The 25479-nt window shown below is 42.7% G+C and overlaps 1 protein-coding gene across 1 annotated transcript; it reads right to left on the minus strand.

Annotated features, from left to right (window-relative positions):
• Positions 1–10070: 10070 nt before the first annotated feature.
• On the minus strand, positions 10071–25114 carry LOC126086097 (zinc finger protein 875-like). The gene is made up of 5 exons (XM_049902215.1): positions 24889–25114; positions 24536–24593; positions 16264–16390; positions 15717–15812; positions 10071–12650 (listed from the first exon to the last, which is right to left on the minus strand). The coding sequence occupies exons 1-5, from the start codon at positions 24987–24989 to the stop codon at positions 11152–11154; spliced, it is 1881 nt and encodes a 626-aa protein (XP_049758172.1). The 5' UTR covers positions 24990–25114; the 3' UTR covers positions 10071–11151.
• Between the last annotated feature and the right edge of the window lie 365 nt (positions 25115–25479).

Genomic DNA, 25479 nt, shown 5'->3' on the forward strand with positions numbered 1-25479 from the left:
AATCCTAGCTCTGATATTTACTAACTGTGGGTACTTGGGCCATTGACTTAAATTCTCTGGGCCATAGTTTTGCCATCTTTAAAATGATGATAATGATGACATGATAATTTATTCAATGAGTGAACACAGTAAAGAAGAAATTTTTTTTCAAGGCTCTTCTTGCTTTCACTAACAGTTTCCTCTAAGTTTTTCCAGGTTCTGTCCAATGCCACGTTTGCGTTTTTTGTTTTGGTGACACCCCATTTGCATATACACTAGCCAAAACTCAACAAACTTCATGTTTTACTTTACATTTATTTAAAGGTGGTATATTTTAATAACGGTACATTTATTAAAAGATAAGTCATCCCACTATAAGTATATTTCAGAGATACAGGATGGATACAAAGATAACTACAATTTATATGTTAAAAGACAGAAAACAGCACATTTTAGTTTGGGGAGAGAATGGAAACTCTTCTAGAAAAATAATGATTCAAATAGTATTTTCCTGAATTTAAAAATAAATGAACGAAATAACTCAATAGATGGGCATAAGAGCAGATTAGACACAGCTGAAGAAAGTATTAGCCAACTGGAATGTAGGATGTAAGCTCCAGAATCAGGTATGAGGAGAAAATGATAAAAAAGAGCGAAGTCCAAGTAAAAGTCCAGGGTATACAGGCACTGAGTTCAGCTGCTAACCAAAAGGTTGGCAGTTCAAATCCACCAGGCTTGATGACTAGATGGCAATGGGTTTGGTTTTTGGTTTTATGTGGCATTGGGATCCTGGAAGGTATGGTGGGATGAATCATTTTTATATGGCCTTTCTCACCATGGACTTGTAACTACCACCAAATGATTAAGTAAAAAAAAATCCAAAACCAAACAAACTCATTGCCATCAGGTCAATTCTGACTCATAGTGACCCTACAGGACAGAGTAAAACTGCTCCATAGGGTTTCCAAGGAGCACTTGGTAGATTCAAACTGCCAACCTTTTGGTTAGCAGCCAAACTCTTAACCACTACATCACCAGGGTTTCCAATGTAGGGCTATGCAAATAAGCTGCACAGCACACCTGTGGGAGTGGGACCATGCAAATTAGGTATATGGAACCCTAACAAGGAGATTGGTCAGTTTTGCCATCCCAATATGATTAAAATGAGCCATGCCAGAGGTAGGAAGGGGGAACCTTGTACCACCAAGAAAGAAGAACTAGGAGAGGAGTTCATCCTTTGGACCTGGAGCCCCTGTGCTGAGAATCTTCTAGACAGAGACAGCTGTAACACTGGAGATGGTGAGAAGTGGCGAGAAGCAGTGGCAGAGAAATGGTGGCAACAGAACCAGGAAGCTGGCAGGAGACAGCACGGGTGCTTTCCAGCACACAGAGTGAGAAAACTGAGTGAGTGCCTTCAGGCAGGAGACTTGCTGGCAGACTGGGGTACCTCCAAGCATTTGGTGGAGCTACGTTTGCCAACCCATGGAGCTAGAGAGCTGAGTGCCTAGGGTCCAAAGCTTACTGGTGGAATGGAGTGCCTCCGGGTACTTATTGGCAGAGCTAAAAGAGCTTTGTAACACTTGCCTGAGCATAGCAGAAGCTGGGGCGAGGGGCTGAGGCCCTGTGGGCACAGCTGAGAAGAGGCTCACCTAATGGAAGAACTGTATCCTGATCCTGAATTATAACCTATTACACTTCCCTAATAAACCCCATAACTGTGAGTATGGTCTGTGAGTTCTGTGCAGCCATTGTGATGAATTATTGAACTCTGCAGAGAAGTAGAGAGTGCTGTGGGAGGTTGGTGTCAGAATTGGCAAAAAGGTTGGTGAGAGGAGGTATGTCTGAACCTCTGCCTCATAGAAATCAGCCTTGGGCTGTTGATCTTGATTCTCCCCTCTTCCCTATGAAGTTAGAGGAGGTCAGACGCCTCCATCACACCATTTTTATAGAAGGCAAGTAGAGGGAGGTTTTAGAGGCAATGTTTGGAGACTTCAAACATGACTTGTGACATCAAGTCACACATTTAAGATGCACTTGGAAGCTCAAAACAGCTAAGGGGAAAAACAAACTATCACTTAGGCCACAAGAGGAAATCTTCCGAAGACCAAACACAAAATCCAAGATTGGCCAAGAATGGATGCATCTTACTATATGTAAATCATAAAGCAAAAGGGTTTGGCATTCAAACACCAAGTAACTTCGTACACAGAACGTATGTCAACAGAGAAGTGTATGATAGTACGAGTTCCCTGAGAAGCAAATAGCTGTTGGTAAGTAAACAATCGGTAAGTAAACATTGATTTTAGAAAGCTTGCCTTTTATTTAAAACAACCTATTTATATTGACTTCTGATGAGTTATATATGGTCCATTTGTCATTCCGCACTCTGGAATCTCAGGCTTCTTGAGACCCATTTCTATTTTACTTTTCTTTTTTTTTCTTAATACATTATTAGGAGCATGAAAAAGTTGCTTTGGCCCCATTTATATGGGATCTTTGTAAACTTTACTACATGTACATGTTATGAGTTGGAAACTTTACTATTGACATCTGTAAAAGGGGGCACAGATACCCTCTCCTTCATAAACCTTAAATTACGTGGGTGTTTCATCATGGAATTATAGTACACATCCTCGTTTTTCCAGGGTTCTATGTAGGTTAGATGGAGTCCTGGAAGCACAATGATTAAAGTGCTCAGCTGGTAACCAAAAGGTCAGTGGTTCAATCCCACTAGCCACTCCGCCAGAGAAAGATGTGGCATTCTGCTTCTGTAAAGACCAACACCCTTGTGCAGTTCTACCCTGACTATAGGGTTGCTATGATTCCGTGGTTTGCTGCTCCACGGGAAAAAGCTATGGCAGTCTGCTTTCTTAAAGATTATAGCCTTGGAAACCCAAGGGAGCAGTTCTACTCCGTCCTGTAGGGTCGCTATGAATCTTTATCGACTCAACAACAATGCGGTTTTTATTGCTCAAATGATGTTTCCATCAATAAAACTCTTGTTTTAGTTTCTAGCAAAGGGTCAGTCTAGTGTTTTAAAAAAGATATTTCTTGGAGACCACGAAGGGACCCAAAGGATTTTACCTCTGCAGAATCTGGGGCAGTAAGAAAATCGGAGTTTCTGGCAAAAGCAAAGGCCTCTTGGGCTTGTCAAGGGATCCTGGGAATTGTGGCAAGGTAAAATACCCTCAGGTCATGAGCATCATCATTTTCTTTGTATGAGAAGCTCCCTGACTTTTGTTGAAGATCTGTCTTCCTCTTTGTTCTCTGTCTTTTTAAACAGAACATAAGTTCCTTTCGTTTTACGTACTTTATAGTCGTTGCTTAGGGACCTCTGAACCGTGAGAAGCCACATTTCCAAGCTCTGTGGTACTCCTTTTTTAGAGATATTAGCTAGTTCTGAGAAGCTGAGAGCGCTGACCTTTTGTTTGAAAAGGTTCTGAAGCTAACCTTACACTGCCTTTGGAAATATTGGAAATGCCAAATCTAAGAGCTGTGTTGAGCCTCCCCTGAGGACTTCCACTCATTATATGAATAAGCATTACAGTTTTTCTGCTTGCTTATTCTTGTCTGCTTGGTGTGATTTAATGAAAGCCAGTATGAATGAATGGCCACTTTATAGGACAGTTGAACTTTCTAAGTTAACTGCCCTGTGCAGTGAATTAGAACAAAAAGGGTCCTGGATTAAAACATTTCAACGGGACATTTTTCTTGATTGGCAATTTAAGGCCTCTAAACAACATCAATAAAGTAAGATAACCTCTTTGCAGAATTCTGTTTCTAAATTGACTGAACAGAATTGCAGAATTCAGTTTCTAAGTTAGCTAAAAAAAGCAAAGAACTAGAAGGCCAGAGCTCTGGTGTGCTGAAGCCCCTTGCTACAGCTCCCTCTGCTGGCAGGTGTCCCTCTGTATCCTCCTCTGACACCTTCTGCTGCAGTTCCCTCCGCCCCCTTCTTCTCTATATCCTCCTCTGCCTCTGTTCCACTGAAAACTCTGTGGAAACTTCCTTTCTCCCTTTCTTCTCAGGAGAAGCTACTAAAGATTTAAAGCCAGAAGTTGTTGTTGTTAGGTGCCACTGAGTCAGTTCTGACTGATAGTGACCCTGTGTACAACAGAACAAACGCTGCCCGGTCCTGCGCCATCCTCACAATCGTTGCTATGCTTGAGCCCATTGTTGGCAGCCACTGTGTCAATCCATCTTGTTGAGGGTCTTCCTCTTTTTTTGCTGGCCCTCTACTTTACCAGGGACTGATCCCTCCTAATAACATGTCCAAAGTATGTGACACGTAGTCTCACCATCCTTGCTTCTAGGGAGTATTCTGATTGTACCTCTTTTAAGACAGATTTGTTCGTTCTTTTGGCAGTTCTTGGTATATTTACTATTCCTCTCCAACACCACAATTCAAAGGTGTCATTTCACCTTCGATCTTCCTTACTCATCGTCGAGCTTTTGCATGCATATGAGGCAAGTGAAAACACCACGGCTTGGGTCAGGTGCATCTTAGTCTTCAAGGTGACATCTTTGCTTTTCAACACCTTGAAGAGTTCTTTTGCAGCAGATTTGCCCAATGCAATGCTTTTTTTTTTTTTCTTTTTGACTACTGCTTCCATGAGTGTTGATTGTGGATCCAAGTAAAATGAAATCCTTGACAACTTCAATCTTTTCTCCAGAAGCAGAAGCCAGAGGTAGAATCTGCTAAATATTCAAAGTCAAACAGCCCAAAACTAGAGAGTCAAAAAAAAAAAAAGAATTCAGAGGCAGAGAGTTCAAAATCAGAGCAGAGAGTTCAAAATCAGAGCAGAGAGTTCAAAATCAGAAAGGTCAAAGCCAGAAAACTTACAGTCTATTTCTGAAATGCCTTTTAAAATTCACCCTGCAGAATCTGGAGTAGGACATCATGCTTGGTAAAGTGGAGGGTCAGCGAAAAAGGGAAAACCCTCAAAGAAATAGATTGACACAGTGGCTGCAACAACGGGCTCAACATAGCAACAATTGTGAGGATGGCGCAGTACCAGACAGTGTTCTGTTCTGTTGTACATGGGGTCGCTGAGTTGGAACTGACTCAACAGCACCTAACAACAAACAACAACAACAACAATATTAGATTACATACAGTAGCTACTCTCTGGTTCACCAAAATTTTAAAAACTTGGTTCTGTTTCGGTTTCACTTTGTTGACCATGACTGAACCTGTTTGAACTGATTCGAACCTGTTTCTTACTCTTCGATCTCGTATATTATGCAAGTGGATAATCTGAGGAAATACGGCTACCAAATTTGTTCCTTATGTTGCAAATAGTATTGCATTTTTATATTAACTCGAATTTTGTTCATCCCAAGATTTTGTAATTAATTTTGAAAGTATCAATATTAAACTCTTTCTACACATTAATAATTTAATCTAAAGTGAGTGATGATCAGTTTTAAGCAGTCTTAAAACGTTTTAATACAAAGAAAAACATGATGTAAAATATATATATATTTTTAATTCTATTTTGTAAAATATACTAGAATTCACTGCAGCATTGAGTCACTTTAAAAATAGTATTGTGATTAAAAAATACTCCTAACATACTGTGTATTAAATTGAAGATTCGAAATACCTTTTCAGTAGGAAATTCTCAACTTAATACTATAAAATATACTGAAACAAACTTAATTTTATCTGGGAATGTTTCACTACTAAACTTAATAAAAAATAGTCATGTAAAATCAATAAGAATTCATTCACAAAATAGTAGAAATACAAAGTATGCTATCAACCCTCATACATCAATACATAAAGGCAAAGAATAATAAAATATTTAATACTTTAATATTTATCCCAGTTCTAAGCTGATGAATTGCATTAACATTACATAAAATAAACATTTTATTATATAGATTGAATTTGTACACAACTATACAGTCATTGCAATAAACCATAATTATACCTAATTAAAAGAAAAAATATCCCGATATTTTTTCAATTTAAGTTATCTCTGTTGTCTTGCAAGATGGATTTCAAACCTGAGAAAGCTCTCTCAACACTGACCTGAGTAGCTGGTGCACCCAAAACTACCACAGCAATTTCATGTACATGGGGATATTGTTAGCAATTTTCCCAAAATTAAAAAATACTTTTTTCCTCAACTCTTTGTATATCATCAAAGCTTGTTAATATAGTCAATATTAACAGTACAGTCATTTGATCTCAATTTAACTTTTTTTAATTCCATCTCATCAAGATTATCATTTTAAACGAGTATTTCCTGAATTGCGTTCTTTGTTACACTTTCATATTCTTCTTTTTCAGATTTTCTATCATATCCCAAATGTTTTTTAAATGTAATATGGCCTTCACCTTAAGTTCAGATCTAATTAAAATTTGATAACGAGGATCTAGATAAACTGTTCCTAATATGCTCTCATTGTCAATGATCACTTTTTTCCTGATGCTGCACTTTTCAATCAATGTGTTCCCAAATGTATTATTAAGAATTCTTAATTTTAGCTTAGTTTCCATCCACATACCCAAAACCACTTACGGTTAAATGTTCACTTTGCAATCTTACCATAAATTTCTTTAAAGGTTTCAAAGTTTCCAAAATTAATTTGACATATGCTTGTTTGTCATTAGAAGAGTAATATTTCGTATTATTCTCAGCTAAGACATGGCAGAGATTTTTGCATCCTAGTGAGGTTTCTAACGTGTACTGTTCCACCTTGTTGGGCAATCCAGTACAGATTTCCTTATTTTCCAAAAATTTGGTAAACAACGTTAGAATATGAAGTATTCAAACAAGTTCATGACAGTCTCCTAAAAATCCTTCCAGGTCAGCATCCTTTATTGCATATTTAATAACTAATTGAAGTGTGTGCACAGCACACTTTATACCAGTCGATCTTTTCTCATAAACCTTGTCGCTTTCACTGCACCCTGTAATGATTAGTGTCTACAAGTCAGAGTGCACTGTCAGAGTCTTCAAAGTTGTCATTTTGCCCTGATATTTGCCATTTGATTTCACTATCATTTCTGAGCACGTCAACAAGTTTAATCATATTAGAGCCATTATTTGCTGTTATGGAATAATCTGCTGTAAATGAATGTTGTACGTCTCTAAAATCTGATACAGTGTTTTTTTATGTCCAGACCTGTCTTTAATTCTTTCATTCCCAGTGTCAACAGATGTTATCTTACTGTCTTGCGCGAACTGAGTGTTAATTTCCAGAACTGACCAACTCAACCTACAGGCAACATCCACGTTCAAAGAGAATATTAGTTTTTCTAGACTACTACTATTTTGGGGGCTAAATTTTAAGGACAAGCGAATTATTGTTTCCCTAATATCTGAGGTGATTAAAAAATTTTGACCAGTTGAAGCAATAAATGGATTTAAAACTTTACAGAATCCTGCATATTCAATTAACTGAAAGGAATAACCGTTAACAGTAACTAATTCGACACGCATCAACAATTGTTCACCTTGAGGCATTCTGTAACGGCAAACTCGTCTGATGTTTTTGTTGCTTACGCGAACGCTTTCTTCAATCTTCTCAGTCTTCTTGCTTTGCACTGCATTGTATCCATCCGGACGGTGACACTTCAGGTGCCTCCCTCGAAACTTATCTGTGTTGCAAATTTTACATGTGGTTTTATATCAACCTTTTCATACCTGAAAATTCTTGACATGGATTTTCTCTGATTCGTTCTATACTAGAACTCAAGGGATAAGAAGTAATATTAACATTAAGACATATTTTATACTCACTATATTACATTTTTTTTTATATATTACATTACAGTAAAAACAGGTCTTAGACTTTGGTCACATAAACATAATAGAATGCATAAATACATTTGTAGAAATGAATTAGAGCCAGTGTGTACTAAAGTGCTTCTAGCCGTGTATCTTCAGTATATTAGAAAAACCGGCATAACTTCGATTTTACATTTGCATAGTCTGTTGTTTTCTTCCACTTAAAGTCCCACCTTACAACAGTCTTGTACATTTATCCAGCACTTTGTGAAGAAAAATCCCAGTGATGCCATCAAGTTGTTTCCACTGAAATAACAGTATATAGCAATGGAAACATTAATTTTCTTCCTTCTAGTTGCAGATTTTTTTTTTGTTTTAGTTGCTGATGTTAACATTTTGATTTGTGAGATAAATATGTGGTATGTGTATAAACCCTAACCTCTATGCCTATAGTTATAAGGCATAACCTTTGGCCTTCTACCCTTTGGCCCCCAAAATTCATGGCCTAGCCACATGCAAAACACATTCACCCCATCACATCACCCCAAAAGTCTTAAATCAACTCCAACCCCAAAATCTCATCTAAATGAAATAAGGGTGAGACTTTCTGCATATTGTATCCCAGGGCAAAATTTCTTTTTCATGTGTGAGTCTGTGAATTCTGGACAATTTATCTGTTTCCAAAGCACAATGGTAAAACAGGCACAAGGTAGACATTTCCATTACAAATGGGAGAAATTGGAGGGAAAGAAGGGATAACAGGCACCAAGCAAGTCCAAAACCCAGCAGAACAATTCACGTTAACTCTCAAGACTAGAAAATAATCCCCAGTTCTCTGAGACTATCTAGGTAATGCCCCTGTCCTCCTGAATCTGAGTATTGGCCACCCTCTCTGGACACTTGGGGGAGATCCAAGGGGGACTCAGGTGGATTAGGCGAATGGGGCTGCCCAAAGTCAAGGCAGCAAGGTTGCCATCCCAGTGGGTTTAGAAAGCAGAGCTGAAGCCCACTTTTCCTGTACCAAATTCTTAGTTATCTAGTGCTGCTATAACAGAAGTACCACAAGTGGATGGCTTTAACAAACAGAAATTTATATTTTCACAGTTTGGGAGGCTAGAAGTCCAAATTTAGGGTGCTGGCTCTAGGGGAAGGCTTTCTCTCTCTGTCAGCTCTGGAGAAATGTCCTTGTCTCTGTTCCTGGGCAATCTTCCTGTGGCTTGGCATCTCTCCTCCCCCATCTCTGCTTCTTTTGCTTGTTTAATCCCTTTTATATCTATCTCGAAAGAGATTGACTTGACATGGCCTACACTAATCCTGCTTCATTAACATAACAAAGACAACCCATTCCCAAATGTGATTATAACCAGAGGCATAGAGGTTAGGATTTACAACACATAATTTTGGGGGATGTATTTCAATCCATAACATGATAAAAACTCAAAAGATACTTTTCTATTGAGTAGGAATAGATAGTCCAGGCATTGTCGTGGGGAAGGAGAAGGTCAGGCCATGCCAACTGTCCCTTTAGGCTAGTATTTCATAATTTTTCACCAGGTTCTTCTCTCTACTCAAACATACTTAGATTTTGAATACATATTAAGACTTTTACACCTCATACTATTTGGGATAAAAGTCCTTAATTCTAATGCCTTTGATATTGAGACTTAAATTAACCACAAACTGGGTAGCTGAAAACAACAGAAATTTACTCTCTCACAATTCTGGAGGCCAAAAGGCCAAAATCAAGGTGTCAGCAGAGCCATGCTCCCTCTGAAGGCTCTAAGGAAGAATCCTTCTCTGCCTCTTCCTAGCTTCTTGTGGCTGCTGGCACTCCTTGGCTTGTAGCTGCATCATTCCAATTTCTGCTCTATCTTCACATGTCCGTCTTTCCTCTGTGTGTGTCCGTCTCCAAATAACTCACTCCTTATAAGGATACCATCAATGCATATAGGACCCACCCTAATCCAGCATGACCTCAACTTGACTACATCTACAAAGACCACATTTCCAAATAAGGTCAATTTCACAGGCACTGGGGATAAGGCTTCAACACATTTCTGGGGGTACACAATTCACTCCATTACACGATCCATGTTTATTTTTTCCCCTAAATTGAAAGCTAATGGCTCAAACCCTGTCCCGTATGTGCCATTTTCACACTAATTTGAAATACTGCTTTATCACACTTTAAATGCTCATGTATAGATAGGTTTTTCTTTTGTAGGGTTCTAAAGATCTATTCTAAATACCCACGTCCCACAAAAAGACATATTTTCCTGTCCATTCTTGAAAAGTTTATTTCAATAAAATTTATTTTATTTCAATAAAATTTAGAATCATTTACTCAAGTTCCATGAGGAAATAAAAAAAAGGGACTTAACCAAGGATGTACAAATTAATTTGTGAGACACTACTGTTTTCAAAAAGAGAATACTCCCAACCAGAAGCATATTTTGCAGCGTTTGGAAAGATTTACACCAACGAATTACCTGTGAGATGTTATATGGTAATTCAGGAAAAAATAGAAAGTAATTTAATTTTATACTTCAGCATATATGTGGTTTCTTCAAAAAAAAAAAAAAAAAGTTACATTTGTAGTCTAGGCACATTCAGTCAATAAAAATATCTCCAGTACGGATTCAACCGTCAATGCGAGAAAGCCTCAGGAAGAAAGCAAAGCTAGGATATTTCAAAACACAGACACCTCTTCCCAAATCTCAAGCTGGGGCACTTACTATCTTTCTCACCTATCATCACTCGGTACAATAAAACCCTCTTCTACCCATGCACAATCCCTGTTCTCATGAATTCACCATTCCCCAAACTCTCCCTGAGGCTGAGTCTCCTGGGTCATCTCTGGCCCTGGAGAATCAAAATGAAATAAGCACCAGTTTTGGCCAACTCTCTTGTTCTCTCACATAGGCCAGACCTACATCAAAAGAGACAAGCTCTAGAGGTCGCTTCCACAACATGCAGGTTACTGTGGAAGAAGTGTTCTAGGATGCTTGGGAAACCACACTGAATAGTCTGCTTCCTAATTTCAGCCTATTTTAAAAGTACTCTCTCTCTCTCTTCAAGTTACCTGAGTGACCTTCCACAAACCACCATCCTAGAGAAAGGGACAGCTTTTGGAGACGGGCCAGCAGGTCTCCTTTGGGTAGACTGGAGATGCTGACTCTTGGGCATCTCTGCTTCGATGCCTGGCAATGACTGACTGATTACTAACACCACAGCCAAACTCTGCAAAAAGACCTCTGCCCTATGTGTGTCCTTTTTATAAAATGTGACTTCTGGCTAAAGGCTTCACTGCACTCCTTGTAGACACAAAGTTTCTATCCTGAGTGTGTCCTCTGATGTCTGGTGAGGTTTGGCTTCTGACTAAATCGTCACCCACACTTCTTGCAAATATAAGCCTTCTCCCCTGAATGCATCATCTGGTGTCTGACGAGGTGTAACTGTCAGCTAAAGCCTTGCCCACACTCCCGGCACACATGAGGCTTCCCCCCGGAATGTGTCCTCCTGTGCCTGAACAGGTTCGGCTTCTGGCCGAAGCTTCTACCACACCCCCTTCATATGAAAGGCTTTCCCCCTGAGTGTGTCCTCTGGTGTGAGATGAGGGTTGACTTATCGTTGAAGCCTCGCCCACACTCCCTGCATAAAACGGCTTCTCCCCTGAGTGTGCCCTCTGGTGTGTGATAAGGGTTGATTTCCGAGTAAAGCCCCGTCCGCACTCCCTGCATACAAACGGCTTCTCCCCTGAGTGTGACCTCTGGTGTTTGTTGAGGTTTGACTTCAGGCTAAAGCACTGCTCACACTCCAGACACACATAAGGCTTAACCCCTGAGTGTGTCCTCTGATGTGTCTTGAGATTTGACTTCCAGCTAAAGTGACGCCCACATTCTGTGCATACAAATGGCTTCTCTCCCGTGTGCGTCCTTAGGTGTCTGACAAGATGTGACTTCTGGCTAAAGGCTTGCTCACATTCCCTGCAAACGTAAGGCTTCTCTCCAGAATGTGTCCTCTTGTGTCTACTGAGGTGTGAATTCTGGCAAAAGCCACGCCCACATTCTCTGCAAACATAAGGCTTCTCTCCAGAGTGTACCCTCTGGTGTGTGATGAGGTTTGGCTTCAGGCTAAAGCTCTGCCCACATTCCTTGCATACATAAGGCTTGATCCCTGAATGTGTCCTCTGATGTGTGAAGAGGTTTGACTTCCAAGTAAAGCCTCGTCCACACTCCTTGCACACATAAGGCTTCTCCCCTGAATGTGTCCTCTGGTGCGTGAGGAGGTTTGACTTCCAGGTAAAGCCCCGCCCACATTCCCTGCACACATAAGGCTTTTCCCCAGAGTGTGTCCCCTGGTTTTTGATGAGGGCTGACAAACTGCCCAAGTCTTGTCCCCACTCATTGTACATGTAAGATGTCTCCCCTGCGTGTCCCTTCTCGAGGTCGAGTAGATTTGACCTCTTGATAAAGCCCAGTCCAAGCTCTCCGTATTTGATTGCTTCAAATCCTGAGATTTCTAAATCATTAAAGACTTTGTCTGTTTCCTCAAGGTCTGTCCTCTGTTCTGAGCTGGGCCCTATATCCACCGCTGTGTTGTCTTCCTTGGGCCAGACAGGCTGCTCTTCAGGTGGGCTGGAGAACGCCTTTGAGGCGGTGCTCTTGTTTGCTCTCCTGAGCGAGGTTTTGGAGTCCTCTTTCTGTTGAACTTCTGCTTTGTCACTTGAGCAGCGAGGATCAAAAAGGTGCTCCTGCTGCTGTTTCTGACCTCCTGGATTTTGTTTCCCTGGATGGAAATGATTTTCTGGATATAAACTTGGGAATATTTGAGGGAAATGACTGAGCCACCCATGCTGGCTGAGGGCTTGCTGACTGGAGAATGCCAGATGGCAGAAGGGATGAGGTTGAATTTCTGCTTTTGATCCTCCTAAAGAAAGAATATTTTCAGTCAGAGTTATCAAAGTTAGGCCTGCCTAGGCCACTCTGCCTTATCTAGTAGATACGCCCCACTGATCATCCATAACGTGGAATTCATTCCAAGTACATTTACATCACAAGGTGTCTCCAACCAAGACATTCTTCCCCAGATGTGTCTTTTATTTCGCATTACACATTGCATTTTCTATTGCAGGAGTCAGCAAATGCCTGGTAGGCTAAATCCAGCCTGTACCCTGTTTTTGTATGGCCCACCAGCTAGAAACCGCTTTTACATTTTTAATAAAATTTTTACATTTACATTTAATAAAATCTTATATTTTTTTTTAAAAAAAGACTACACAACAGAAAATGCATGTGGTCTGAAAGACTTAAAACATTTATTATATGTCCATTTCTAGGAAAAGTTTATTGACCCTTATTCTGTTGCAATGCAGAAAACCCACACCAAAGACATTTTCACATTATCTGGCACACTAAACATTTTCATGGGTTCTAGAAATCAACCAAAAGCATATAATAAATTGAAAAACGTTTATTAGTGGGAAAACACTGAACTTAAAATAAGAACAGCAGCAGTCTCTGACATCATTGCCTGGAGACGCTGTCACCCCTTATGGCCCCCAGCTCGGTTAGCGTGGTCGTTTTACCAGGGCAGGCCATGAAACCACCAATTTTGTTACTGCTGGAGGGGGTGCACTTGATCTGGAATGGAAGGTAAAAAGCCAATGCCTAGTGGAGCTGTCAATAAAAGTAGTTATCCGGTGGTAAACAAAAACGGACGGCCAGCAATTCTGCTAGTATGAGGCTGTGGTTTTAGTTGGGATGAAAAACAGACTGGTGGACTAGTCAGAAATTTAACAGGGAGACACTGGAAATAAGACAGGAAGGAAAGGGCTTGATAAGGTCTTCGAACAACTCTAGCTGACTAGAAGGCTGTGATCACAAATAAGAAAGACTACAAGGGGCCCAAGCTATCCACATATCCCTGCCTGACAAGGAGGCTGCAACCAGGTATAGAAAAGGACAAGAAAGCCCAGTGGAAAGTAATAGCTGGGGAAGACTGAACACTGCCTGAACTGAATTCCTTCTACACCCTGAACACTTACCCGTCAGCACAGCGTTGCTGGCTCAAGGCCTTTAAGCACAACCCGTGGCCGATTATTACAGGCTGCTGAGCCATGCAGACACAAAGCTGACATCTACAAAGCCAGGGTGAAAATAATCACAAGAATGCTTTTTTTTTTTACATAATGAGCAGAAACATCATCTCCACAGAGGAGACGTATTTCACAGACTTAATCTAGAGAAGTCACAGAACAAAGACCAGCAACAACAATCTGCAGGCAGGGAATATAAGCAGGTATCGGAGGTGTAATATCTAAATATTATAAAAATATAAATAATAAATTACAACATATATTTATCAAAATATGTTATAAAAAGTTATACTGTAAATAATAAATATAAAATGTAGTTATTTAAAATATCAAATTTTAAAAGAAGTAGGAAAAATGGACTCATACTTAAGAAACTGTGAGTGGTTTCAGATGTTGGTTTAGGAAAAAAAATTTCAAAGCTGATACCATATATATGTGTTCAAATACTAAAGAAATAGGTAAAAAAAATTAAAGGAAAGTACGATAACAATGAAGGAACCCTGAGGATGCCATGGTTAAGTGCTCAGCTACTAACTGGAAAGTCGACAATTCGAACCCACCAGCTGCTCCATAGGAGAAAAGACCTAGTGATCTGCTCCTGTAAAGATTACAGTCTAGGAAACCTTACAGAGCAGTTCTACTCTGTCCTATAGGGTCACTACGAGTAGGAGTCAACTTGAAGGCACACAACAATGACAACAGTGTAACAGTGACTCAACAAATAGAGAAAATAAAGAATTGCTGTTGTGCGCCATCAAGCTGATTTCCTCTCATAATGAGTTTGTATTTTATTATTATTCGTAGCTTGCTGTAATCTTAAAATACTGCGTAATAAATTTTTTAAAAATATGGGAGCTGGAAAAGTGGAGATCATCAATTATGCTCAGCGTTAAGAGCAATTGGGAAGTATTTAGGAGCACAGCAGGCTTAACGTTCATGGGTAGGTGCAGTCTTTAAGATTCATGAAGGAGAAAGGAGCTCAGGTTGAGGGAAGACAGCATGATGGAGAAGGCAGGCCACGTGAGACGAGGAGGGGAGGCTTCCTAAAAAGAAAACAAGGAAAGCCCTTCCTTGAACTGAAGATGATATTCTAGAACGGAGATCATGCCAGGCAGTCTTACTAGCGACCTAATAGACCTCATACGCCCGCAAAAGCTGGGTGATGAATAAGGAAGACAGAAGAATTGACACCTTTGAATTGCGGTGCTGGCGAAGAATACTGAATATACCATGACTGCCAAAAGAACGAAGAAATCTGTCTTGGAATAAGTACCTCCAGAATGCTCCCTGGAAGCAAGGATGGCAAGACTAAATAATAAGTCTAAATAATATCTTTATGATCTTGACAGAAAGTAAGAGTTCTTAAATCAGACACACACAAAAACACAAACATATAAAGACTGACAAACCCAATAATATTAAACTTAAAATTACTACAAAAGGCCATATTGAAAATGGGTAATTTTAATAACACTCTTGAAATGAGAAAACTCTAAGTGATGGAGAACAGATCAGGTGAAGGTTGGGAGGAGGGTAGCACAAGGGAGCCTCTTTGGCTCATACATTTTGGACATGTTATCAGGAGGGACCAGTCCCTGGAGAAGGACATCATGTTTGGTAAAGGAAAGGATCACTAAAAAAGAGGAAGACCCTCAATTAGATGAACTGACACCGTGGCTAACAACGGGCTCAAGCCTAACAACAACTGCCAGCATGGCGCAGGATCGGGCAGTGTTTCCTTCTGTTGTATACTGGGTCTCTATGAGCCAGAACCAAACTCGACAGCACCTAACAACAATAGCCCTGGAGAAGAGGTCCCTCCTGAATACCTGAGGTGCCTCCCCCTTCCCCACCTGCCAAGCTGCTGACTGTCCCATCTGCCCGGGGTTCCCACTCACCTGGACAGAGGTCCAGCAGATGTTTTCTCTCCTCTTCCCAGGGCTCCTCCCCTTGCTCCAGCTGAGTAATGAGTTTTGGTTTGGAAAATGGAATACCTGCTCACAGGGAAAGAAAACAAGGAGACTCTTGGTTATAGGCTCGAGGGGCCATTCCAGAACTTAGACCCCAAATAGGTAGGGAAACTCAGAGGGTGGTCCAAAGGGACTATGAGTAGTAATTCTCTGCAGAAGGGCTAAGGAAGAGGTGGTTCCAATCAGAGAGAGCATATTGACGCTTGGTGAATGAACATCTCCTGGGTTTGGAGCAAGATAATGTTAGAAGTGAATTCAGTCTTGGGAACGAGGCCTGGAAATGCAGTGTCACACACAATGTGAACCAACCTACCTGCTTCCGACCCTTCTAAATCCAGATTTACCCTAAGCGAAATGCTAAATGATTACTTTTAAGCCCAACTCTAAGGCAGAGCTGCTTCACATGTAGCCTCTCACAGTGAGTGGAAGACGCTCTGTGGGGTGGATTTTAAGTGCTAGGGGAAGCCATCCTTACCCAGTGAGACCAAGTGGTTGCAGGTCTCCAGCATCACTTCTCCATACAGGGTCCTCTGAGCAGGGCTCAGCAACTTCCACTCCTCTTGGGTGAAGTCCACAGCCACATCCCTGAACGCCACGAAAGCCTTTAACACAAAACACACCCCTGCTCATCCAGGAGCTAGCCTGGCCCACAGTTGAGGACGAGAGGTCAAAAGGCTGCCCTGAGGGAGGGAGGTAAGATTTCTAGACCCTTCTCTGGATTCTGACCCTGGTGCCAAGGATGCAATGACCACCATTCTCCTATCTCTATTCAGCAAGCATCCCTTGTGTACCTGTTACTGCCAACACCCCAGGCTGGCTGCTGTGTGAAATTAAAAACAAACAACGAACAATCCCTACACCTGGGCAGCTTTAAATCTAGGCAGAGAAGAGGGAGACATCAAACAGACGCAAAAATTAAACAACGGTAAAAAATAATCATCTAAGTTTGAAGCATCTCACAAACTACTTAATCTGTGTTCTCCTTGAAACAGCTGAGCCTCCAGGGCGTGCAAAGAGCCCACCAATTCATTCTCCCTGCCCCCACCTCACACTGCCCCTCTTCCTGCTCAGGCCCAAGAAGTACAAGGAAGTAGTGGTAAAGAGCATGGACTCACACCACATTCCTAGATTTGGAACCCACCTTTGACCCCAACTAGTGTAACCTTGGGTAAATTAAGTTAACCTCTCATTGTGAAATAACAGTGCTTATCTCACAGGGTTGTGGTGAGGACTGAAAGAGTTGATGGACATAAGCACTCAGGCAACAGGAGTTAGGTCAAGGGGAGGTCTGCCTAGATAAAAGTAATCCATCCTATGTCTGAGGGAGAAAAAATCCACAGGATCTGGTGGAAGGAATCCAGGTCCTTTGTCTTTGCCAGGCTTCTGGTTGCTTCTCTGCAGCCCTGACTCTGCCATTTCAGAAATCTAGAGCCTCCTCCTGCCCTCCACAAGGGGGGTCTGGGTTTCCTGGAACAGGAGCCAACTAGCTGCCAATTTGTTAGCTGTCCCTCACTCATGGTGACCCCACGCACAACAGAACATGATGCCGTCTGGTCCTGTGCCACCCCCATGATCAGCTGCGGATCACACGGTTGTGATCCATGAGGTTTTCACTGAGTGCATCAGCAGACCTTTCTTCCTAGTCTTAGTCTGGAAGCTCTGCTGAAACCTGTTCAGCATCCTAGCAACATGCGAGCCACTTGATGAAACCGACGTAACCACTAGAGGGAAGCAGTGAGGCGCTTATGCGCCACGAGATTCAGGCCGTATTTGTTTATAACGTCGTCATCTTAAAGATGGCAGTTCTACTTTGTTCTATAGGGTAGCTATGAGTCGGAATTGACTCGACGGCAACAGGTTTCGTTTTTTTTGGTTTTCGTCAAGGAGACGTACTTTACACCGTGCGGATGACGCCAGAGGATTATGTACACTTTAATTCACAATGGAGTGCACTTGCATGTCCACCTCATCAGGGGTATCTGATATCCGCAGGTACCTCCGTGGGGGGCCCCAGGTAGAGCTGGCCTAGCAGAAAAGGCATTTTCTTCTGCTCAGTCTAGTCACAAAATTTTGCAGGATATAGTAAACCCATTAAAAAATAATAATAAAAAAAAGTAACCCATCCCTTCGCCAGTTGAAGAGTGGCCACATGGTCATCGCTGACGAACAAGCCACAAGAAGTCTGCTGGAGGATTCTGGCAGGTTTCTTTGTCTTTAAAAAGACAGAGTAATGGGAAGCTAACATTTCTCCTGATGCTTATAAACCAGGGCACAGGTTCTCACGCAGGTAGCGGAGTCTAACACACTGGCTTTACGTGTGGTCTCTGAAGCCACAGCATCAGGGTCTTGTTAGAAATCCAAATTCTCTGGCCTCACCGAATCAGAAATGCTGGGGTGGGGCCCAGCAACCTGAGTTTTCACGAGCTCTCCAGGTGATTCTGATGCACACTAAAGTCTGAGACTCACTCAATGTCTAAAAGCACAAACTCTGGAGACAAAGTTGTGTTCAGGTCACAGAGTCTCCCCGCTTTCCCACCCCGAGCCCCGCAACCTTGCCTCACTAACTTAGTCTCTGTAAACTTCCTATAAGATGGTTATCATAATAGTACTTACCTTACAGAGTCGCTGTGAGAATTAACGTTACCCTTGGCAAACATCCTATGACCTGGGGAGGAATCATCCGGGTGAAGCTGACTGTGGAGAACAGCGGATGGAGGAAAGAACCCTGGTCCTTGTTAAGCCTGTGGAGCTACAGGACCAGCCCCAAAGTTGGGCTACCTTTTATGTGAGCTAAGTTCCGTACTGTTTAGACAAACCTGAGCAGGGTTTTCTGTTGCTTGCAGCCAAAACACCCCATTAGTAGATTTTTATACCGACGGGTCCCAATGAATGATGCCCCCCTGTTTCTACCCTTTATGCATTCCCCTAAACTAATCCCAATGAATCGTATCTCTGTATCTACACTCCTGTGTTATTCTCTTCCACAATGACTCTGGACATCAGCAAACAACACAAGCAGAGACTTAAAAGGTGACTTACTTTTATTCAATGGGACATTAGTGACCATGATTCAAGCAAAGGTTTGAAAGGTATTTGGGTTCAGGGCTGGCCCTCACTTTCTGTGCAGGGAACCCTGAGATCCCTGTGTAAACAACCTGAGCCTGCCTGCTGGAAGGGCCACAAGAAAGAAGAACCAACACATCCCAGACAAACAGCCCGCCAATCACCAGACATGTGAGGCCATCCAGTTGCAGCTGAGCAACCAGCTGCCCTCGCCACAGGAGGAAGCAGCCCAGGCGAGCTGACAGAGGAACCACTCAGCTGTACCCAGCCTAACTGCTGACCACAGAATTGTGAGCTAATATACGATTTTGTTTTAAGGTATTATGTTTTCTAAGCCTCTAAACTGGTACACAGAAGTGAAGTGCTGCCATAGCAAATACCTAAAGCTTGTGACATTGGCTTTGGGACCGGGACATAGGCAGAAAGCATCCAGGAAACCGTTAGCAAAGATTGGAAAAGTAAACAAACTGCTAGTGGTGCCTGGAAAAGTGGTGAGGAAACTGCCATGGTAGCTTGAAAAAGGCGACCCACAGTATGTATTAGCAAATTTATGGCCTGCAATAATTTGGGAAACAGAAAATATTCCTAAGGAATTTCAGATCTGGCTTAGATCTCCAGAAAGCCTGTATAAAGTTTCAGTTGGATGTTTCCAACTACATATAATAATACAGAAAGAAAAGAGCTAAAGAAGCAATTAAATAGTTTTAAGCATAGATCAGAGGAAATATAGATAAACAAGTACTTGCTGCAGTAAAAAATAAAACAGTTTTACACCTGCCAGGAAAAAAAAAAAAAAAAGTCTAGAAATAAGAGATGGGATTCAGGGTAAAAAGACCCCTTAAAACCTCTGAAAGTGTTGATATGGTGCCTAGTAGGCTCTCTTAGCCAGACAAATGTGCTCCTGAGATTCTTATGGGCATTTGGGGTCCCAGAGCAATTCCAAAGATGAGAAGCCTATCTGGAAAAGAATTGTGAGTGTAGCTTTTGTCTCACAGAGTGGACTGTAATCTGATACATAGGAAACACATAAAGTTCTTGAGGAAGTTGTATGATTGGACTAAAAAGGCTAGAGATGGTTCAAAACTTAAGCCTCCTATGTGCCTCCCATTCTTCCACTTTTTGAAGGGGAGTATCTATTGAAGTTTCCCTGTCCTGTATCACCACTGTATGTTAGGTGGATGGCTGGGATGGTGGCGGGTGGGAGGGGGAAGCAGGCAAATAACTTGTTTTTTTAGTACAGAGGTCTCTGACTCAAAAGGAGTCTCAACGAAGAAGCCTTAGCCACATCCAAACAGATGCACATAAGTTACTGGACTTTGAGTCTAAGGATGAAACTTTCTGGTATCCTGGGAAGGGGATGAGTGCGTCTTGCACACGGGAAGGCTATGAATCACTGGGGCTAGAGAGTAGACTGGGGTAGTTACAGTAATGACCCCAATGAATCATATCTCCCTGTATCTATATTCTTGTGTTATCCCCTTCCATAATGACTCTGGACTTGGCTATGTGACTTGCTTTGTCCACAGCGACATTAGAAACATGACCCAAGCAGATACAGGCGCTTGTGGCCCCTCTCTCGCTGTGCACAGAAACCCAACCCCAGCAGCATTTGACAAAGCCCAGAGTTTCTGGAACAAGCCCAGGCCCACATGGAAGAGAATCAAGAAGAACAAAGGCATCCCAGCCAACCAGCCTGATAACTGTCACACATGGATCATCATCAAGCCCCTGTCGAGCCGCCAACTGACTGCAACATGAGTGAGCCCAGGTGAAATCTGCACAGCACTCACCTGAGCCCAGCCCAAAATGCCGACCTACTAAATTGTGTGCTAATAAGTGATTTTGTTTCAAGCCACTAAGGTTTGGGCGGTTTACTATGCAGCAAAGGGTAACTGATACACTGATAGAGAAATCATGTTATATGAAAAATTTTGCAGCTAACATCATTCTTGGCTTGCTGAGATCTCGATGATGTCAGAAACTTTTAGATTTACAAGAGTAACAGATTCAACCTACCCATTTCTCACTCTCCCTTAGAACATGGACTCATTAAAGGGAACGCAGAACAGATTCACTTAAACTACTTGAACAGTTAATTCTTCCTTTTTTTCAACTGAGAGCATAAAAATGGAATTTATCTAAATTACAGGCGTATACAAGATGACTTTGCTGTGGTGGCAATGAACACATTTTTGAACGAATAATCAAAATATCATGTCACATGAGACTATGTGGGCAACTCCTGTCTGGAGGCAAGATGAGAAGGCAGAAGGGGACAAGAGCTGGTTGAATGCACACAGGGAATACAGGTGGGGAGGAGGAGTGTGCCGTCACATTAGGCGGAGAGTAGCTTGGGTTACATAGTAAGGTGTGTATAAATTTTTGTATGAGAGACTGACTTGATTTGTAAACTTTCACTTAAAGCACAATTAAAAAAAAAATTTGGCTTCTTAACTTAGAAGTAAAAAAAAAAAAAGTGATGTCAGACAACATGACAAAACCTTTGAAATTAGTACTGTTCTAAATACCTAAGACACTGTTGGGAGCCCCTGATGGCTTCTGAACAGAAAAGTGATGTTACTGTAACATTTGGGGGAATAAAGATCACAGAAACATGCAGTGGGCAGCAAAGGACCATGCCAACATACGGAAACATATCAGGACATCACTGTTGGCATCCACGTAAGAGGAGAAAAAGGTCTGCACTGGCAGGTCCACCCCGGGCATGTAAAACTGCACAGAGTACAGACACGATGAAGGAAGAAGGGAGGCTCAAAAAGGGGAGAAACAACGGAAGGAGCAAAATTTCAGAAGAAGCAGAGTTCAGAGTGTGTGAGTGCACAATGCTTCCAAACAGTCATTTCTATTCCCGTTGTCCCGTTTGTTTTTAGAACATGAATCTGTAAAAGCATGTCACGCACACGGTTGACACGGAAGCATTATATACAACAGCTAAACAATAAACTGGTCACTGCACAGCCAGTTCCCACTCGTGTGCCTCGCGTGTGTCCGAGCAGAACCGTGCTACAGGGCCCTCAATGGCTGATTTGTCAGCGGTAGGTCGCCAGGCCTTTCCTCCAAGGGGTGCCTCTAGGTGGACTCAAACCTCCAACCTTTCGGTTAGCAGCCAAGCACTGTACCGGTTTGCACCACCAAGGAACAAGCTTAATGTCCAAAAATTGGGAAATGGTGGATGGATTCATTCATTCCATGTATTAGTCTGGAAATCGATTTCTGTGCAATAAATGCTGGCTGTTCCATCATCTTTAAAAATATGGGTCTTGGTAGATCCACTGTCACTAGCTTTAATACACTATGATTTTATCATTAAGGCCTGTCTAAGTGTATGTATGTAGATATATATGTATGGATGGATATGGATATGGATATGTTAACTAATTTAATTAAACCAAATCTAAATGATAGATGAACACCAGAATAAAATGGAAGACTCACAAGTGTGCAAGCTGTACTGTACACAGCAGACAATCAGCAAGTTTGCTGAATGGAATCAGTGAAAAAATGCCAAGAATTAGTAACATGTGTCTGAGAGCCCATGTCGTTTGTTACAAGTTTAATACAAATTCCAATTTATCCTCTCAGGCAATGGTCCTTTGCAGAGACACTTAATGTACTGTATATTTGCCTAGATTTTTCCATCTAATTCAGATGTCATGTATTATCAGCGTACCTGGAAATTCAACCCAAACTGGCTGAAGTATGCGGTTAATTATATGCCTCAAATAACATGTACCAAAACAAACAACAGAAACTCCTTTGTTACTTAGTTCCTTCAAATTGATTTAAGGCTGTGGTTCCTTAATGTATCAACCACTGCAGGAGTGCCAGTCACTCCTCTAGGCATAGAGGTTTCATCTTAAACAACTTAGCCATCCCAATGCTTTGCCCTTTCAGCAATTTTTCCTGAGTAAAATACTTTCTGAAAAAAGTTATACTGACGAAGATGTTAGTTGTATACAGGATACAGCTCAGGGTCAACCTAAGGGTCTTACTGAGAGTGGGAAAGGTGGGGCAGGAAAGGTCAGCTGACACAAACGTCCGGCTTTTCCCTGCAAACCAGAAAGCTTCCCTATTAACGTGAAGAGTGGTAAAGAAAGAACACACACAAGATTCAGTGTGACCTTGGGAAATGCTCTGAATTGCAATTCTTATGCATTCTTGGTACCGACACTTTCAAATGAAGTATCTTACAAATAAGAAACACAGAATTCTGCATGTTTTTCTGATAATATTCAGGAACAGACAACTCTCCATACCAGGCGACCAAGATTAAGAATTCATCCAGACTTCCTTTTCTGTCCAAATTCTACTCTGATTTGTTGATAGGACAGTCAAGGCAAATTTGAAATAGCCAAATCAACTCATACCAAAAACGACAGTGAACCAGACTGGCAACTGCGTAGTGGTTCAATAAATGTTAATTACATTCAATTAAGCCAGGTACATCACAGACATCATTCTCAGGGATTAGAAAGCTTTTCTTTAAGCCCTATACATTGACAACCACTATTTCCCATATATCACTGATTTCCTATGTCAAATCCCTTCTCAACATCCTTCAAAGACAAAGCCTACACTCTTCAACCTGGTGCTCAGAATTGTTTGATTTATCCCTACCCAGGCTCAGACGTGGAATATGCACATCCTTCAGGAACCTGGTGGTGCAGTGGTTAAGAGCTCGGCTGCTAACCAAAAGGTCGGCAGCTCAAACCCAACAGCTGCTCCTTGGAAAGCCTATGGGGCAGTTCTACTCTGTCCTGTAGGGTTGCTATGAGTCGCAATCGACTCAATGGCAACGGAGAAAAAAAAAAAAGAATCAGAAACTAAGTAGGGAATAAAAATTAGGAGAGGCAGGCACAATGTGAACCGATCAATGGTTTCAACCTTGGTGTGGAAGACACAGAAAGCACAGTAAATAGACTCCACGGGTCCTGTCTAAATGAGGAAGGCACTGTTCAGCTCAAGCTGCCTGACACCAATACACAATGCAGACTCAGGGCAGATATCCTTCTGAGAAGCAGGCAATCCAGAACTTTTGGTGAAATCTCTGAATTGCCAAATGCTGAAAATGCTCTCAAATGTAAAACCCAGGTCAGACCATATCAGACCGTTCCCTGCTCCACATGTGGACAACTAGTCTGTATCTCCGCCTGTACATATTTATAAAGTCAATCTTAAGTAGGTCCACTGATCAGTACGATCCGCTTGCACTGTGGCAAGGGGAGTGTGCGCAGTGGCCCAGCTTCTAAGAGTAACCACGCATCCTGCCCTCCTCCCAGCGGCATTTCTTCCCCCAACTTTCCAACTTACCAAGCCCTTGAGAAACAGCGCAAACAGCCCTGCTCCCCTTGGACGCTCCCTCTCCAACCACTTCAGGCCTCCTGGATCTCTGCTGCCCCTGCCTTTCACCCATATCACCGAACAGCTGAGCAGGGACGTTCCTGTATTTTTATTTAAACCGCTCCATGTGTGTTGTTTACAGCGAACTACTGCGTGGATGACTGAGGCAGCGATGGAGCATAAAGGGATGCTGGAGGACGCCACGTAAGTGGAGCCCCTCCTCCAGGACCTGGAGTGGAGGTACCAGCAAGCCAGCTCCAAGGCAAGACAAGGGAATGGATCCATCCTGGTGACAGCAAGATGGAATTACAGAAAATTCTCACCTCTTTCCTGGCTTTCAGGAGCCCCATGGCCATTTTCCCGGTTTCCTGCGTGCTCTCCCTGGAGAAGGGCAAAGACTCATTAGACCGATCTGGGGACGTAAAGAAAAATGACAGAGTGCCTAGGTAGAAACCCCCTCCCTACAAGCTGAAGCGGGGTTTGCCCCAGAGCCCCACAATCGAAGGTCGAGGGTGTCACAAACTTCATCAGCGCAGCCCAATTCCCAGCAATAGCCCCGGGAAAGGGCCCAGGGCGGCAGAGCACCCAGGAGCTCAGCGCCAACCTCCGGCCACGGCGTGAGGCCTGTAGGGGCGAAAGGAAGGGGAAAGTCCTGCAGGAGCGCGCCCGAGCTTACAGGCAGCTCTGCCTCTCCCAGCCGGTGGCCCCGCGAGTCAAACCGGGACGAGCAGAGGGACGTGCTGGCTGGACGAGGCCATGCCGACAGGGCCAGGCCATGCCCAGAGCGCACTCACGGTCCCCGGGTGCGCGCTGCCGACCCTGAGGCTGAAGCCGGGGGAACAAGGAAGTGCCGGGCGGAAGAGACGCTGGGCCATCGGCTGCCAACCTGCCTTCCAGGTCAGACCCACCAACAGGAAGTGCTCCTGCTTACGGGGCGGGACTAAGGGAGGACGGAAGCGGCCGCAAAGGCCTCTGGGGAATGTAGTCCTGAGTTAGAGAGGCAGGAGGGGGCGTTGCCTTTGCCGAGGCAGGGGGACGGTGACATCCGCACCTGTTATAAAACCAAGATTAGGAGGAGTCAATCCCTATCACAGGGTTCGGAAGCTTCTCTTCAGAGGTCCAGGGAGATCGCGGATCGCGACAGCGTCGCGGGAACGCCCGAAGATTCTGGAAGAAGGTGGTCTTCTTGGCGCGCTACGGGTGTGCGTCAGCGGCCGGTGGTCAGACGGTGCGCAACGACCTTCAGCGACGCAGAGGAGCGCGGTGA

Source organism: Elephas maximus, chromosome 11 (assembly GCF_024166365.1).
Source record: "Elephas maximus indicus isolate mEleMax1 chromosome 11, mEleMax1 primary haplotype, whole genome shotgun sequence".
Taxonomy (NCBI): Eukaryota; Metazoa; Chordata; class Mammalia; order Proboscidea; family Elephantidae; genus Elephas; species Elephas maximus.